Source organism: Lepidochelys kempii, chromosome 17 (assembly GCF_965140285.1).
Source record: "Lepidochelys kempii isolate rLepKem1 chromosome 17, rLepKem1.hap1, whole genome shotgun sequence".
In the NCBI taxonomy this organism is placed as follows: Eukaryota; Metazoa; Chordata; order Testudines; family Cheloniidae; genus Lepidochelys; species Lepidochelys kempii.
In genome coordinates, this window is record NC_136396.1 from 3,413,523 (window position 1) to 3,432,248 (window position 18,726).

The window sequence follows — 18,726 nt, forward strand, 5'->3', positions numbered from 1 at the left end:
ACATATCAGGAGAATGGTACAAAATTACCCTAAGAAAAATGGTTTGTTTGGTCTCAGAACACAACTAGGGACTGAACTTTATCCCTCTTAGTTGAGTTAAATTCTCTAAGTACAGCTGAGCATTAAAATCAAGAGTTATATCCTTACAATGTCCACCCTCTAACCATGATGCTGTAAAGGTGACTACCTTCTTGCAAAACTGCAGAAAGAGATAACCAAACAAGTATTGCATACACAAATGTCACAATATTTGTATAGTAGGCAGCAGAAATAACTTCGTTATAACTGCACTCTGCAAAATGCATGCCAAGTTATGCACCATCAATATGCTTAGGATTGTACAATGAAGACAGACCCTGCCCTTGCTGAGTTGAACAAACCTTTGGTTTTAGAATTGTTAATATTTCAAATTCAGCATTTCCTCCACCGTGAGTCAGTTTTGAAATTTAAGGATCAATTTAGGCACAAGAACACTCAAAAGGGTACTAAATGCCCAACACCCTATTAATAAAGTTTTCCCATCTGCTGTCAGACACACAACATATGGTAGTCAACAGTAACCTCAGCATATTGTTAACAGAAGTAAGCATCTGTAACCAAAATTACACTACATTTTTCCATTCAATCCCCTGCACAGCCCACTAAGTTGTTTGCAAATTTCTTCAATCATTTCATTTTTGTCATCCCTTCGTGGGATTCAATGATTTGAGGAAATCTCATAATAAGCACTAGATTAATTTAGAAAGAACATTTCAGTGCTAGTTGTCTAAGAAGAAAAAGCGCTGTTTAACAACTAAAAAGCATGCTTGCTGCTTATTTAGAGCTTATATCAGTTACATAATACATTTTACATAGGGCTTTTCAGACAGTAACTAGTGAATCCTGAAGTAGTACCCCCATTTCCACAGACAGATAAACAAGGAAGACACTTTTCTTTAACAGGGTAAGAAAACACTTCCACAATATGTAATACAAGTTAGTGTGGTAGGGCTTTTCCATCTTTAACGTCTATGATAACTACTCTGAAACCTAGGATAACTGAGTGTCTTTGTAAAGCTCAACTTCGCCAACCTAAAAAATGTAATTGGGACAGAGGGTGAGAAGGAAAAGAACCTCTATCTTTGAAGAATTAAAACCATCACTGAAGAGGTCCACTGTTCTACATTTTCTTACTGTTTTAATTTATAAAGAGGTATAAACACCTGTCCAGAGTTCTGAGACCCTTCACAACTGTTTTAAAATGCACAGGAAGTACCATTAAACACACTAATATTTTGCCCATGTAACTAACCAAAACAGTAAGGCACTCTTAGGCCTGGTCTACACTACGAGTTTATATCGGATTTAGCATCTTTAAATTGAATTAATTCTGCACCCGTCCACACAAAGCCATTTTTTTCGACATAAAGGGCTCTCAAAACCAATTTCTGTACTCCTCCCCAACGAGGCGATAAACTGAAATTAGGTGAAATCGACATTGCCGTTTCAAATTAGGGTTACTGTGAAGGCAGTTCAAAGGTATTGGCCTCTGAGAGCTATCCCACAGTGCACCCTTGTGACTGCTCTGGACAGCACTCTGAACTCGGATGCACTGGCCAGGTGTACAGGAAAAGCCCCAGAAACTTTTGACCTCATTTCCTGTTTGGTCAGGCGAGCTCATCAGCACAGATGACCACGCAGTCCCAGAATTGAAAAAGAGCTCCAGCATGGACAGAACCGGAGGTACTGGATCTGATCACTGTATGGGGAGAGGAATCCGTGCTATCACAACTATATTCCAAAAGACAAAATGCCAACACATTTCAAAAAATCTCCGAGGCCATGAGGGACAGAGGCTACAGCAGGGATGCAACATAGTGCCGCGTGAAACTTAAGGAGCTCAGACAACCGTACCAGAAAACCAAAGAATCAAACGGATACTCCGGGACAGAGCCCCAGACATGCCGCTTCTACGCTGAGCTGCATGCAATTCGGGGGGGGGGGGGGGCCACCACCACTACCCCACCCCGTCCGTGGACTCCGATAATGGGGTACTCTCCGCCATGCCTGAGGATTTTGCGGATGGGGAAGATGAGAAGGAGGGACGAGCTTGAGGAGAGCACACAACACACCATTCTCCCTGACAGCCAGGATCTTTTTATCACCCTGACTGAAATAACCTCCCAACTCAACGAAGCCGGAGAAGGGACCTCTGGTGAGTGTACCTTTTTAAATATAATACATGTTATAAAAGCCAGGTGTCTTTTAATGATTAAGTAGCCCTGAAGACTCGGGATGCATTTGTGGCCAGTACAGCTACTGGAAAAGTCCGTTAATGTGTCTGGAGATGGAGTGGAAATCCTCCAGGGACATCTCCATGAAGCTCTCCTGGAGGTACTCTAAAAGCCTTTGCAGAAGGTTTCTGGGGAGAGCAGCCTTAGTCCATCCTCCATGGTAGGACACTTTACCACGCCATGCTAGTAGCAGGTAATCTGGTATCATTGCATGACAAAGCCTGGCAGCGTATGGTCCCGGTGTTTGCTGGCATTCAAGCAACATCCATTCTTTAGCTCTCTGTGTTATCCTCAGGAGAGTAATATCGTTCATGGTAACCTGGTTGAAATAGGGGAATTTAATTAAGGGGACATTCAGAGGTGGCCATTCCTACTGGGCTGTTTGCCTGTGGCTGAAAAGAAATCCTCCCCGCAGTTAGCCATGCCGGGAAGGGGGGGGGGGGCGCGAGAGGAAGAGATTGGCACTGAGCTGTTTGCATTTGGCTAGCAAGGATCTGATATCTGCCACACGGTGGGGGGAGGGGTAAAGCGATCATCCCAGAGAACTGGATGGGAGGAGGGGGTTAGTTTGGTTTCTGCTGCTGCACGTTAACAAGAAAACCACAGCACTAAATGGCCAACTCAACGTGCTTTGCTTGGTATGGGAGAGGAGGGCGCTGCTGTTATGAGGGTTGCAGAAGCCAAAAGACTATGGCTTACCATGTCCACCTTCTGTTGCCGAATTCTGTTGCCTGGCACTGCGTATGTGATCTCCAACACCAAAGCCGGTGCATCCGATGAAGTGAGCTATAGCTCACGAAAGCTCATGCTCAAATAAATTGGTTAGTCTCTAAGGTGCCACAAGTACTCCTTTTCTTTTTGCGAATACAGACTAACACAGCTGTTACTCTGAAACCAAAGCCACAGGCACTCAATATAAGATGCAAAATGCGACCTTGTACCAAAATCACATGTGCTGTGTAATGTGAATAGTGTTATTCACCGTGAAAGAGTATAGCCATTGTTCTGTAAAACGTCTCTTTTAAAATACTTCACTCCCCTTTTTTCCCCTCCAGTAGCTGCAAATGTTTCAAGCCTCCCTCCTCTGTCCCAAAGGCTATCTCAGATAAGGCGGCGAAAAAAATACACGCGCGATGAAATGTTCTCTGAGGTCATGCAGTCATCCGGCACTGACAGAGCTCAGCAGAATGTGTGGAGGGACACAATAGCAGAGTACAGGAAAGTGGCTGACGAACATGAGGAGAGGTGGCAGCAGGAAGATCAGAGGAGGCATGATGCAATGCTGGGGCTACTGCGGGATCAAACAGACATGCTCCGGCGTCTGGTGGAGGTTCACGAACGGCAGCAGGATCACAGACTGCCGCTGCAGCCCGTTTAACCACCCTCTCTCCTCCCCAAGTTCCATAGCCTCCTCACCCAGACGCCCAAGAACGCGGGGGTGGGGGGAGGCTCCAGGCACCCAACCACTCCACCCCAGTGGACAGCCCCAGCAACAGAAGGCTGGCATTCAACAAGTTTTAAAGTGGCCTTTTCCTACCCTCCTCCCACACCCCACCCGGGCTACCTTGTGAGTTATCTCCCTATTTTTGTAATCAATTAATAAAGAATACATGTTTTTTAAACGATAGTGACTTTATTTCCTTTGCAAGCAAGCTGTGATCGAAGGGGGTAGGGCGGGTGGCTTACAGGGAATTTAGAGGCAACCAAGGGGGCATGTTTTCATCAAGGAGAAACGAACAGAAGTATCACACAGTACCCTGGCCAGTAATGAAACTGGTTTTCAAAGCTTCTCTGATGCACAGCGCTTCCTGCTTTGCTCTTCTAACCGCCCTGGTGTCTGGCTGAGCATATTCAGCAGCCAGGCGATTTGCCTCAACCTTCCACCCCGCCATAAACGTCTCCCCCTTACTCTCACAGAGATTGTGGAGCACACAGCAAGCAGCAACAATGAGAATATTGGTTTCACTGAGGTCTGAGCGAGTCAGTAAACTGTGCCAGCGACCCTTTAAATGTCCAAATGCACACTCTACCACTATTCTGCATTTGCTCAGGCTATCGTTGAACAGCTCCTTACTACTGTCCAGGGTGCCTGTGTACGGCTTCATGAGCCAGGGCATTAAGGGGTAGGCTGGGTCCCCAAGGATAACTATAGGCATTTCAACATCCCCAACAGTTATTTTCTGGTCTGGGAAGTAAATCCCTTCCTGCAGCCGTTTAAACAGAGTTCCTGAAGACGCGAGCCATCCCATGTTCATGTTGGTGAAACGTCCCTTGTGATCCACAAGTGCTTGCAGCACCATTGAAAAGTACCCCTTGCGGTTTATGTACTGGCTGCCCTGGTGGTCCGGTCCCAAGATAGGGATACGTGTTCCGTCTATAGCCCCACCACAGTTAGGGAATCCCATTGCAGCAAAGCCATCTAGTATGACCTGCACATTTCCCAGACTCACTACCTTTGATAGCAGCAGCTCAATGATTGCGTTGGCTACTTGCATCACAGCAACCCCCACAGTAGATTTGCCCACTCCAAATTGATTACTGACTGACTGGTAGCTATCTGGCGTTGCAAGCTTCTAGAGGACTATTGCCACTCGCTTGTGAACTGTGAGGGCTGCTCTCATCTTGGTATTCTTGAGCTTCAGGGCCGGGGAAAGCAAGTCAAAGTTCCATGAAAGTGCCCTTATGCATGTGAAAGTTTCAGAGCCACCGAGAATCATCCCAAACCTGCAACACTATGCGGTTCCCACCACTCTGTGCTTGTTTCCCGAGCCCAGGATCGGCATTCCACGGCATGAGCCTGCCCCAGAAACACCATGATCTCCAAATTGCTGGGGACCGCGGTTTTAGAGAAAACTGTGTTCATGTCCTCATCACCGCACTTGCGTCGCCTCCTGTCCTGGTTTTTCAGGTGCTGGTTCTGCATAAACTGCACGATAATGCATTAGGTGTTTACAATGGTCAGAACTACTGCGGTGAGCTGAACAGGCTCCATGCTTTCTGTGCTATGGCGTCTGCTCAGACAGTCCAGGGAAAAGGGCGCGAAATGATTGTCCGCTGTTGCTCTCATGGAGGGAGGGAGGGTTGACCGACATCATTTACCCATAGCCACCCGTGACAAATTTTTGGCCCCATCAGGCATTGGGAGCTCAGCCCAGAATTCTAATGGGCAGCGAGGACTGCGGGATAGCTACCCACAGTGTACCGCTCGGAATGTCGACGCTTGCCACAGTACTGTAGACGCACACCACCGAATTAATGTACTTAGTGTAGACACATGCACTTGACTTTATAAAATCTGTTCCCAAAAATTGACTTCTGTAAAATCAGAGTACTTTTGTAGTATAGACATGGCCTTTGTTACCCCCTATACTTATAGTCCCCTAACCCAGAAATTCCTAGGAAAACCAAGGAATGGACTTTGAGAGCTGTTCAACAGATTAACAGACCAGGGATCTGGTAGATCAGAGTTGCTGCAGTTTTGGGGTCACTGAACTTCTGCTTTTTATTAGCCACTAATGCAGCATAAGCAGCTCTAAAAGTTTGCCCAAATATTTCATCTTTACATTCATCCAAATCCTTAAGTGTCAGAACTCAGATTTTTTAAAAAAGGCATGGAACCCCATATTACTCATCTACAAAATTTAAATGAGAATTTACCACTCAGTCAGGCGTGCCAGTATTTATGTGATTAAAGACAATGCAGGAGATCAAACTCCATGAGGCACTAAAATGTTATCAAAGCACCAATCCAGAGATCAGGGTCTCACAGACTCATTTTCATTGCTTTTGTCACCTTCAAGGCCCAAAACATTCTGAGATTTGGAATGAAAATCTCATGCAAGCATTTGTCATTAAAAAAAGAAGTTACTACGTTCCAATTGAAAAATAATCAAAATGGTTAAAATATGAAACGACTGCAGCATATTTAAAAAACTGAAATAGCGCACAAAGAGGAATGTAGCACAATGTGTAAGATTACATAGAATCATACTCAGCCAACCAAATCTAAGAAGCAAGCTTACCCGATTTTCATCATAAATAATTTGGACAATACTGCGGTGTTTCTGTTCCACTGGAGGAGGGGAGACAGGCCTCTCTGGCTCTGGAGGTTTAGCAGCTTCTTCTTCAAGTTGTTGCTAAGAGACGAGAGAAAGAAAATCAGCCATCCGCACCATGTTACCCTAACCAGTAATTAGTCACCAGAGATAAAATATGCATCTGATCAACAGTTTGCTGTGACTGTCATTTCATCATTTAATTTGCAAGGTATGAATGAACAGGGTTTAGTGCCAATAGAAGTGGCAAAAAGACAGTATTTTTGCACTAATATTTGTAAACTAAACCTTTTTGAGATGCACCCACATCTGTCAAACTGAAACAGGTCTGATTCAATTAAATGCATAGTGCTGTGTTCTGGTTTACCAATAAAAATATTTAACTTTCAACCAAAATATTAAAGCCAAGGAATACCAATTGTCTCAAGCTTTCATGCTGAGGCAATACTCCCCCAAAAAGTCTGACAGTATATTAAAATAATGTACTTAAAATCCTGGTTGCTGATATTCTTTTGAACTCCTTATTTGAAGTAACTCCTGTCATTATTATTCTGACAATCCAAAACCATACTTCATGGCAGAAAAAAGTTACTGAACACACACACACACACACACACAGAGAAGTTTAAAAGGTTATAGTAACATCAAACAACCAAATATATGCAATATTTGTTTTTCACAGCAATTAACCTCTTGTGATTTGCCTCTCTTACCAAAACATTCCTTTATATATGAATCAATGTCAGTTTAATCTTTGTGCTGTAAATATCCTTCCCTCCTGCAAGCCAGAAACATACAATAAAGATCAATATACACCTCCAATGTAATGGCTATGTCTACCCCCTTATACATGATTTGCTGTGTTATAGTGTTGTGTAAGAAATCAGCTTTTAACATTTTATAAAATGCCACGTACTCAGAACAGGATTGAGTCCTAATTTTACAGTTCATTTAAAGTATCTAAGAACTTACAGTACAATTTTTTTTTAGTTTTAAATCAGGGATTCAATTAATGGTCCTGATCTAAAATATATATATATTTCCAAGAAATCTGCATGATCAGTCACTGATTTTGCACCCAAGGAAGTGACAGAGGCAGATCACAAGTGCTAATGCGTGAGTAAATATTGTAAGAGAACCAGACAAGTTCTCTTTTGCTGTTCTAATCTAAGGTATAACAAGCTGGAATAAGAACTCATAAGACTGATTAAATGCTCCAAGAGCATAATGCAGCATTTAGTTTGAAGTTGTTGCTCTTTTACTATATAGCTATTCATCTAAGCAAATTTACAGCAGAATAGTTACAAAAGTCAGTCCTGCATTAAAATATACTGCTTTACTAAAAAAAGTAAGGTTTAAAAAAAATCATTCTTAAGATTAATGAAGTCACGATCTTAACATTTAATTTTACCAATGTTTTTCTAAGTAAATAGTTTTACTCTTAACATCTCTAGATAGTTTTTCCAAGGATCTTGTTTAAAAAAAAATAAAAGCCAGCATTTATGAAGTAGATCAAGGTTTCCCAAACTGTAGTACGTGAGATATCTTTAGGGGGTACATGGAGAAATTACGTAATGGTGGATTTATTATTTTATTTATTGCATTTTCATAATAGGCTACTCAGATGAAGCTTTAAAACTCTGTGGGAATTTGTTATATAAAATATGGTAGTTAATTTACTTCAAGATGTAACAATGAGAACATAGATATGCAGAGATGCTGATGTACACAGCCCTTACCTCCAATCACCATACAGAGCGGGCTGAGTTGCTCAGCAACTCTCCAGTCTAACTGAGCTCAGAACTTAGTGAGGGGTTTTTTTCGGTTGTATGTGTCACACTATAACTATATCTATACGTAACAGTGAAATAGGGACAGATGGCTAAAGACAGAGAGTGTTAAGAGGAAAACCAAGTATCAGTGATGAGAAGGGTAGGGATATGTAGGCATCTGGTAAATCTGGAAGTGGGTATGTCAGCAACTGATAGATCCGGAAGGGGGGTACACAATAAGAAAAGCTTGGGAACCTCTGAACTAGATTATAACATCCAACCCATTTACGTAGTACACATTGCTTACAGAACAAGAACTTTGACTCAAACTGTAATTAAGCAGTTTAGTTCATTTATTTTTTGCAAACACTTTAATATTGTGCTCTGCCAACTGAAAATAAAAATAGCATTGGTTATGGTGTTCTTTGTAGCTGACTTACTTGTTTTTTCTTCAGTTTAAGGATCTGCTGTTCCACTTTTGCAATTTCTCGATCTACACGATCCATGCTCTGTATCAACTCTTCCTTTGACAGTTTTGAAGGTGATGCATTCTGGTCCTCTCCACAGGGCTGACCAGAGACTGGAGAAGACGGCCCTTCATGCTTGCCTCCAAAAGCTGGTTCCTTAAATAAACAAGGAACAATTTGATCATGTTTTCTTACATAATACTTGAAGACAGATAAATTAGTTATGTTACAATCTCCAGATGTAGTCTCAAATCTTAATACATAAAGTTGTCCAAGTATAAATTAAGATAAAATTGACCAGAGCTTTCAGCCATCTACACTACCGCTTAGAATCACTTTAACACTGATAATTCTGAAGTTTAATTTAAGTTTCTAAAAGTACTCAGTTTTTCCTGTCATTTTTACTTCATGCAGCCTGGAATTAACAAAAGATCATGATGTCACCCTTTTAAAATCCATCTTAAATAATTTAGTTTCTATTTACATTTACAAGTATAGGTCCCCATTAGGGCCATCTTCAACTCTTCACAGGCATTCACGTTAAAAGGTAGATCTCTGAAGACATGTTTAAAGACAAAAATGATGAAATCTTGAATGCACCAATGACTAACTTGGAAAATGAATGCCTTATCCAAACCAGTCTCACTGAAACAAATTAAGTGTTTTAGTTCCATATTTCCTGAAGGTACCTTAAATTGCATATAAGATTGAGACCGTGTATTTCAGTACACCACTTGGATAAAAATTATTCATAACTAAATGAAAACATAACATTGTACACATCTGACTGGCTCCTCCAATGCCCCTTTGAGCTTATCTTTGCAATGCAACAGAGCAAGAAATTAAGATGCTGTATCATGTTAATATTCTACTTTAGCTCACAGAAAAGTGCTATATTTAGAATATGAAAAGCCGCAGTAAATAATTAAAGGCAGTATAAAAATACACTATCCAAAATTTGTTTAAAATGGGTACCAACTATTAGCTTTTGAATCCATACTTAAGACACCTAATAAAAACAAATTGCCTCATTTTCTAAAATGAGAAGCGCCTAGCATATTCCATTTAAGCCAATTTTCAAACTCGGTCCACTTTTTTAAGAGTTTAAGTATAAATTTAGGAAATATGGGGTTAGTCACTACACACAGAAATTGCATCAGCTTAACTCACATTTCTACCACAGATGTATCCAAGCTTTATCTAATTTAAGAGCATCCACAGAGGGGAACCACATAAATTTAACTAGACTGACTTAGAAACAGATTTAGTTAGTGCAATCCGAGTGTGTAGACCAGGCTTAACTTTAGGCACACACATTTTTAAATCTTGGCCATTTTTTGTAAGTCATGCTCAATCTAGAGAAATACTTCACCAATTATACTTTATAGAACCTTCCAGCTAGGGATTAAAGCATCTCATTCATTAAACCTTAACACTTGATAGGTAGGTTGCATCATTTTACAGATGGGAAAAATTTAGGTACAAAGAGGCTAAGTGACTTGCTGGGTAACCTTGAGCAAGTCAATGGCACAGTCAGAAACAGAACTCCGGTCACCTGATTTACAATCCCTTGCTCTAGCTAGCAGAGAATACTATCTTCTCCTTAACATGGTTAAACTGTCAGATGAAGGAGATAAGATACTGTAGTCAGGTTACTCCCAATATTTTCTGCAAAAAAGGAACTCTTACTCATACAGGGAAAGGTAGTCCTTTGTATTACCTATCATGAACCGTGTTATTCTGGATCAATGCAGAGACCTATTTCCATTGTGAAAGATGGAAAAAAACTTAAGGTTGTTAAAGTAAGAGGTTTACATTATTTATTATTTGCTTTATGGTAGAGTCTAGAGACCCAATCCAGAGTGGGGCTCCATGTGCACAAACACATTAGATACCATCCACCTAACGAGCTTACAATCCAAGCAGACATGTCATATGGTGTGAAGGGAGACAGAGGCAAAGAGAGGTTTAGTGACTTGCAGAATAGTGGCAAAGCCAAGAATAAAAGAATAGGGGTACTGAGCCCCAATCCAGCACTCACTGGGCAACTCTGCCTCTCAAAGTCTTTCATGGAAAGTCACAGAAGGGCAACACTTTTCAATTAAATAAATAGGCTGCATTCTACGCCTATTATATTTTCAAATACAAGGAAGTGTCTTGGAGATTTGCAGAGGGAAAGGCATTTCAGCTGTTTTGTCTGTCACCATCTGCTGGCGGTTTAAGACTGGAGCAGAGATCACTGCACTAATACTTTTTCAACAGAAGCCTACATAATATTGCTGAAGCGATGTTTTTTTAAATTAAACTCAAGTGGCAGCTATAAGTTAAGTGTTCCAACATTCTGTACAAGAAACAATTAACCTTCAAGCATATTATGCAACTTACTGGGATGGTTTTTTACTACTCCAACACATAGCTAGTGAGCACACTACTATAACTTGCAACTATACTAGTGAACAAAACATGTTTCTAAATAGTGAGCAGTCAATATTCAAATGCTCATCACAGAAATGGTGTAACTTGATACAGTTTTTAAGTTAATACTATTTTCAGCCACAACAATCTTTAAAATAGTCATCTAATCAATTTTCTAACATATTAAGGCACACCTTCAATATTGCAACAAAAACTGTCTTTACCTTCTTAATATCTGCAGATCGTAATCCCTCCTGTAGAGGATGTACTAAAGGCAGGACAGCAGCAGCACTAACACGCTGAAAATGGGAATCCGAAACTTGTTCAAGACGTGGTCGCTTAGATTCCAATGAATCATGATCAGTCTGTGACGGACCTGGGTGAAATTGCTGCTCATAGCCAGTTCTCCTTTCTTGAGGCCTAAGGAACAAAAGAGATTGTAAAAGCAATTAAATTAAAAATATATATCTATCAAAAAAACTCTATATGGTGCATTATTTAATGGTTGTGTCCCATTTCCAAGACTATAGGGAAGAGTGTCACAAAACTCTTTCTAAATAGTGAGAAGGGCAAAAGTTTTTAAGTGATATGTTGCAGAAAATTGGCTTTTATTTTTAAAATGGATTTTGACTGAAAGTTAATTAAAGCCCACAAAGGTACTATTTTAAATGCCCATCACTTCACAGCAGGACATGAAACTTATGCCATTACTACAAGTATATCAGAAAACAGGTTTGGGTCAAGAAAGAGCACCAAAAAGCCTTCACATCAGTAAGTTTAGTATTGCATTCCACAGAATTATGCAAAAGCACAGTAGTTCAATTAATTATTTTTCTTCTGAAGAAATTTCAAATACATATAAAAAGTATCTTAATTAGAAATTGAAGTTATTTGGAACTTGGTCTACACCACACTCTCAAGTTCAAGTACTTGTCAGTAGTGCTCTACCATCTATGCTGGGGGCTGGGAAGTGATTTGGTGGCTCTTCCCACTCATTTTTTTCCAAAGCAAAATAGCAGCATCACTAGCTTCTTTGCAGTGAATTACACAGGATGTCAATAAGATATCTCATATGCTTCACCACCTTCTTAGAAGATTTCATTAGAAGAAATGACAGTAGCTTTCTGTATTTTGCCAAAACTGGTGAATGAGCTTTTCACAATTTGAGAACAGTTTTTTGTCCTTTTACCTGCTGCAGGTTATCATAGCACTCTGGTACTTTGATGGCACTAAACCAAATCCAGCTGTCTTCTTCATAAATTGCAAGATGAAGACAACTAGTTAACCTCAGACCCAGTATTAGGGAATTATTTCTGGGAATATTCCAATTTAGCATCCAGAGTTGGGGAGCTATTCATTTATTTTACACACTAACTATCACCAGAGTAATGATCAGCACAGACCACTTCTGATCTGTGATCAGAGTGAGCTATGAGCAACAACACTGCATTTGAAGTAGTGTAAGTGCAAGGCAGGAGTACAATTTCACCTCACTGCAAGGAGTATCATATGCATACCTCTGTGCATCGGAATGTGATTATACCAATGAGAGAGCAAAACAATCACAATACTTAAACTTTCCCCTACACAATTGGGCATTCCCAGTATCTAAAATGTATTCAGATTATTAAAATTTCATTGAGATCTGTGGCTGAATTAATCTTTATGATTATTTTCAAGTCTGCTATTCAAAGCACACTGCATACCTCTTAGTTGAAAATCCGGTTAAATACAATTATTTAATAAACAATCAGTATTTAGCTGGCATTTACTGCCTTAAGTTACATCAATGCAAAGCATATTTAGTTGATATAAAGCAAACTATTTTTTATTTAAAAAAAGAAAGACAGCAGCTTTCACGACAGTAACAGCCAACTATAGCACTGCAGTATTAATCTGCTGGAGCCAAAACAGTAGTCGTATCTATTTACCATACAAGCAGGACTGGTTTAATAAACAAACTTGCAAAACAGTCCCAAGAACATTTGACTCTGAACTATGTCAAGTGATGTAAATTGTTTTATTCCTTTGTTGTCAAAAATCACCACCAATTGCTTGCATTTTAGCACCACATTTAAGTATTTTATACTGTTATGACAAATGAAACAACCCAACTAGCTCTGCTGCTTCTTACTTACCTAGACAGACAAATACCCTCTGCTGAATATTCAAGTGTATGAATTTTATCCCAGTGAAATCTAGGAAACATGATGGATAATATTCACACTGTGATGATTCTTTAATTTTGCTGTATAACTTCACTTGTCACTGTATCTCAAAGAAACAAACGTTACACACTTATGGCCAAAATATTTCTGAAGAACTAGTTTGTGATATGCACGAGGGTTCTCATTGCTTGCTATAAAAGTTGTTGGGAGAGGTGGGGGGAGGGGGGGGAAGTGAAGCACAGGTGTCACTTCCTATCTAGGAAACAAACATCTTATTTAAGCCAAGTGGGCTGGGGAGTTGTGCAATGGGTTTTAAACAAGGCAAACCTAAAATATTGTCAAATACCGTACACAGACCAATACGGTTAGTTAATGGAGAACCCTGTGCTTAATAAAGCTAAGTCCTTAAGCAAGAACTGTGGAAGCATACTTTTTAATTATCAATATATACCTTTTATAAAGTCTGGTTCAACTCGTAACAGATTTCTCTTGTATCTAAATAGAATGCCCTTACCTGTCAGAGCCTGGGTGAAATTCAGAAAGTAAGGAAGGCCGTCGACGAAGTTGCTGCTGCTGCTGCTGCTGCTGCTGCAAGAGTTGAGTTGCCTGACTGACTTCCAGATGAGAAGAACGATAATCAGGAACTGCAAACTCCTAAACGAAAAACAGTCCTGATATTTAAGCAAGAATGAAAATTCAAAAGCTATGAGACTGAGCCAAAGTACTCAGGAGATGAAGGAATCATGGTTTCTGAAGAATTCTTGCAAATCAAGACCGGATTATCACAGCTTTGCTTCAAGCCAACATCTAAGTCTTAAAATGGGAAGTTTCTTTTACAGACATTTTTTGGAACTCCAAAAAAAACAGATTAGAGAAACAGAGTCATAAAATCCACTATCACAGTCATCACAGGAACTGCAAAGTAATTTGGAGCCCAAAAAAAGAGAGGTGGTCTGGGAATGGGGAGAATATAAAGGAAATAAGAATGAAATTCACATATTCATTCCTAGCGAATATATTCAAACCTGTCTAGGGAAAAATGATTGCATCTATACACTAGCAGACACATATGGTGACTGAATTAGACCAGGACTGAGCTCCAGGACTCAATATGCTCAGTCCTGGACAAGTGCCAGAAGAGCTTTGTTAACCAAAGCTTGACACAGATTTAAACTCCGAGATTATGAGAAGTGAAAGCTCTGTGCCATATGAAAGCTTGGAATCAAAACTTGCAAATGGTATGACATTAATATCTAGCTCCAGTTGTTCATGGGAGATTAGCTGCTACAATCACATGGGAACAGTTGCAAAGATGCAGTACCCATATTCTCAGGACCAGTAAACTTTTAAAACCATTGTTTCAGACATGATTAGAAAAAAAAAGTTTTATATCCCCAATATTATATCATGAGTACAGAATACTATCCACTGAAATATCGGAACTCAACATACAAGTGGCTTTAAACTGTCCAGTTACCACACAACTTCTCCATTTTTGAAGATCCTTTCATAAGAGCTGAAGTTTAAGGTTTCAAATGCAGCTCAAGATATTTCGAAATGTGATATTAGATTCAGTAAGATACAGAAGCGACCCATGGAGTTTACAATCAAAGGGAGGTCTAGGAGACACTAATCTAAACAACATTTATTCTAACATGGGTCTTTTTATAGATTTCCATTTTCTTTAAAACGCAATGAACACTAACTCTTAACATGCAAAATAACCCTCAACAACTCATCAACCACCTCATTAGCCAGGAGATTTATCCTACTCAGCACCAGTGACCAAAGAGCACATAGGAGGCCAGATCTTCAATCCCTCGAGTCCCCTTTGCGTTACTCCAGTGGTGCAACCCGGACCCAAAGCTACATTAAGGCAGCCGCTAAGGATTTCCCTAGTGTAAGGGAACCCTAATATAGCCAGCCCTACACCAGTCCTTCCTAGCCAAGCAGGCATGGGGACATTCTAGGGCAGGTTGGGGATGAGTGAGGGCAAGACCAGAGTGCAGTTCATCTTGGTAATCCTAGCAAGCAGAACAGCACTTTGTAGACCGCTATTCATGGACACAAGCTAGAGCTGCCCCAAGTTGAATAACTTGTCCGAAGGGCCAGTTTGGCTCCTGCTACCCCTCAATGATTGGGGATGCGGTGGGGGAATCAGTGGGATAGTAGTATTGTAAACACACCATTACTCCCCACACACACATTCAGGTGTACTAAGTATTGCTCTGACCTACCCAGGGATCTAGGGTTCTTAGAGGGAAGGAAGAGGAGGAGCTAGGCAATGGTAAGTTCTCATGGAGAGCTCCTGGGCCCCACAGTAGAGAGACTCCCTCCATTCCTGAGACTGACCTCCTATGGCACTTGTAGGAACCATTCTGTCACAGCAGTTGACAGGTCACTTTTTAACTCAGAAAACGTTATTAGATTTGTCAAAGATTATACAAGTCATCTTTGCACACTGTTGGAAAATTAGTGTTTCCATTCCAAATCCAGCCTTTCTTCTATGTTGGCTACACCTAGCCTAGTAATTAAGCATTACTAGATTAAAAGTAAGACTAAAAAAAGAACATAATTTTCAATTAGTTCCTCAGGGATTGTGTGTTCCAGTTAGGACAAAACCAACCACAAAAATAGAAAAGTTGTATTAATTTCACAATATATGGTACTATATTCAAAAGACATTTAAATCTTCTTGATTTTATCTTAAGAGAGCCAAGCCAACAAACAGAAGAAGTGTGCAGTTTATAAAATCTAAGGTTTTCAGCAAAAAAAAATTTTGACCAACTATTTAGCAAGCCAAAATTGGCAGCAGCATTGCTCAGTGGTCAAAATGTGTCCTCTGTCACTCCACTCTGGTTTACACATATTTACATTTGAGTTTTCAACATTAAAAATAAAACCAGAGGAAGTGAGAATCAAAAAAGACTGCCTTATTTTAGAGAGAAGGTTCTCTATTTGCCAAATATATATTGCTACTCCACTCTCTTCGTACACTAAGAAACTAACTAAACACTGAAACATATAACATTTTTCTTGAGGGGATTTACAGAATTGAAAATAGGAAGTAGCATATAACTGACAATTTGAACATTTCACTTAGGATGCCTGCATGGTTTTAATATTTTGGTAGACTACTACTACGTCATCATAACAGTCTTACCCCCTTGGGCTGGGATCTCACCAGATTTCACAAACCACAGTGCTGCAGGAAGTAAGGATAAACTCAAACTCCTGTGAATCAATATCTCGTTAGGGAGTTAGGAAGCAATATAACACTAGAAGGGACACCTTTTACATAAGGCATCTAAATATGGCCAGAAACATTTCAAACCATATCTCACATTTTGTTTAATTAGAGGTATTAACCTTGGTGCACTGGCCAAATTCCATCAAAGGAAGACAGAGCATAAGTATGTAAATTCCCCTCATCAGTTTTAATTAGGTTCAATACTCTGAAATTTCATTGTTTTTCAAAACATATTTGACCTAGGATTAAGTAGGTAAAAATACACATTTGGCATGAGCAAAATACCCGAATGACAGGTTCAGATTGTAATCTGCATGGTATCTGCTCCTTACCTGCTGATGTCGCGCGTTAGGGAAGGTGTACTGGACAGAGTGAGTAGGATAACGACTCTGTTCTGTGCTGAATGCTCCTTGGTTAGGAGGGTAGCCCGAACTTGACATTATCAGAGAAGGAGTCTTCACAAACTGTGAGATCAACACCAGCAAGCAATCATGTTTCTAGGAAACCGCCTAAAAGGAAAAAAGAACACTGATAAGTAATGAAGTACCAGATGTACTTCCAACACATTATAACCATAGTCACCTAAGCAAAACAACCATTACCAGTAAAAGCTTCCCCACGCACACAATACATTTATTCAATAGGTTGCTCTAGTTTGAATCCTGCTAGCTGTTCTTAAATGGGCTCAAAAACAGAGGGGTCAGCATTAGCTACAAAAGGATTTGAGAATTATATTGTCAGAGTACATCCTTTTAACAGTCACCAATTTAATTAGAAAGATTTTACTTTTTAAACAGGTCACTTAAAGATACTAAAGGAGTTCTTATATAGCCAAGCTGTATCGTGATAATTACCTTAGGATAAGGTGTAATGAGCTAAATTCACCTCTTTTCTTTGGGAACTTTTTTTTTTTAAATGGATATGAATGGTTCCGTACATCCTTATTAAGTGAACCTTGAGGCCAGATGGCTCAATATTCACTATGTCACCAGTTCTATTGGACCCTACAAGAAGTTATTACTATTGAATGGCAGCTTGGCAGCCTTAGTTCTTAGGTAGGTAGGCACGCATAAAAGCCATCATTAAAAATGGCAGCCTTGTTAGCAGTCTCAGTTTAGGTCTACACTCCACTCCAGTATGGACTACAGGGATGTGAATTGCAGAGTGCTCCGAAGCGTTGTACTCTTAATGCCCTGCGTAGATGCTGCTGGCACAAACTAAAAGGTATCTAGTTTACACAGAACCCACCCAAGATTGAGGCAATGCTTGTAGGAAGAAGCTTTGAAGAACTAGCCTTTTTTAAAGAAAACAAAACAGAAAAACATCCTCCATTACCAAGAACCTGCCTGAAGATCATTTAAATCAGTCAGCAGTCTTGGAAATTCTTACTGCTACTGGATAGCCAAATAGCTATGGCAACAAAAAACTACCCACTTTCATCTGCAACTAGCTAGAAGAGCCTGCCCCCATCTGGGGGAGCGGACCTGGACATGGTTATGCATGCACTTGTGACCTCTGTACTCTGTTCTTGGATGAAAGTGATAATTAAGGCACACACCTTGAAAAAATTCCAGCTGAGAAAATTCAGCAGCCCATCTGCTTAGCAACATAAGCTGCCATGAACAACTAACCTCAGTATTCTTATATAGTCTCTACAGTCTTACTTGTTATTTAAATACAAAACACATACACATGCCAGCCTTTTTTCCCTTAGTACCACTCTGTTGCCCAATAGTGTAACTGTAGTATGTTGTTCCATCCTGTTTGACAAGTGTGTTTCATGCAGTATGTATCTTTAGTCTTGCACAATATTACACATTGAGTGTTATGAGTATTTAACATAGCAGGAAAAAAATGAGAAAGTGATCATGCTTTTAAGCACTACTTTAATCCACACATGTGTGAGGGTACAGCTGAGATATAAAATCCTTGAATGCTTTCCTGTGTTTCCTGATTTGTGGGTGTCTAAACGAGACTTAAAGTTGAATCCAAGGGATGCTTCCTGGGCCAGATTTGGGTTTTTGAAAACAAACTTCCATAAAACATAAAATTAATTTTTTTAAAACCCACAAATATTTAAAAAGCTAGGTAGACATTACATGATAGCTTTGGCAACTCAAATATTGTATTGTGCTAGAGATGCACATGAGGCAATGGTCTGACAAAATGCAAATTAAACCTGACCACAAACTGACTTATCAAAGGGAAGCGAATAGTCTCTATTTAGTATCTCAGCTAAGTGAAATCATGGTGTAACAAACAGCATAAATGGGGAAAAATTATAATTTTTAAATTTCCATTTTTAGTAAATTAATTTGACCACATT

At 39.8% G+C, this 18,726-nt stretch overlaps 1 protein-coding gene across 14 annotated transcripts in view; it reads right to left on the reverse strand.

Annotated features, from left to right (window-relative positions):
• NCOR1 (nuclear receptor corepressor 1) overlaps positions 1 to 18,726 on the reverse strand; it is a 114,961-nt gene that overhangs the window by 75,057 nt on the left and 21,178 nt on the right. For 8 of the 14 annotated variants that reach the window (XM_073315880.2, XM_073315882.2, XM_073315881.2 and 5 more), the window contains exons 2-7: positions 16,733 to 16,909; positions 13,665 to 13,804; positions 13,121 to 13,180; positions 11,207 to 11,402; positions 8,541 to 8,723; positions 6,296 to 6,409 (exon numbers count right to left, since the gene is read on the reverse strand). In XM_073315880.2, coding sequence (XP_073171981.2) covers positions 6,296 to 6,409; positions 8,541 to 8,723; positions 11,207 to 11,402; positions 13,121 to 13,180; positions 13,665 to 13,804; positions 16,733 to 16,840 — 801 coding nt within the window. In that variant the 5' untranslated portion in view covers positions 16,841 to 16,909. The remainder of the gene's footprint in view (positions 1 to 6,295; positions 6,410 to 8,540; positions 8,724 to 11,206; positions 11,403 to 13,120; positions 13,181 to 13,664; positions 13,805 to 16,732; positions 16,910 to 18,726) is intronic. The other 6 variants (XM_078849274.1, XM_073315885.2, XM_073315884.2 and 3 more) reach the window with 1 other exon arrangement.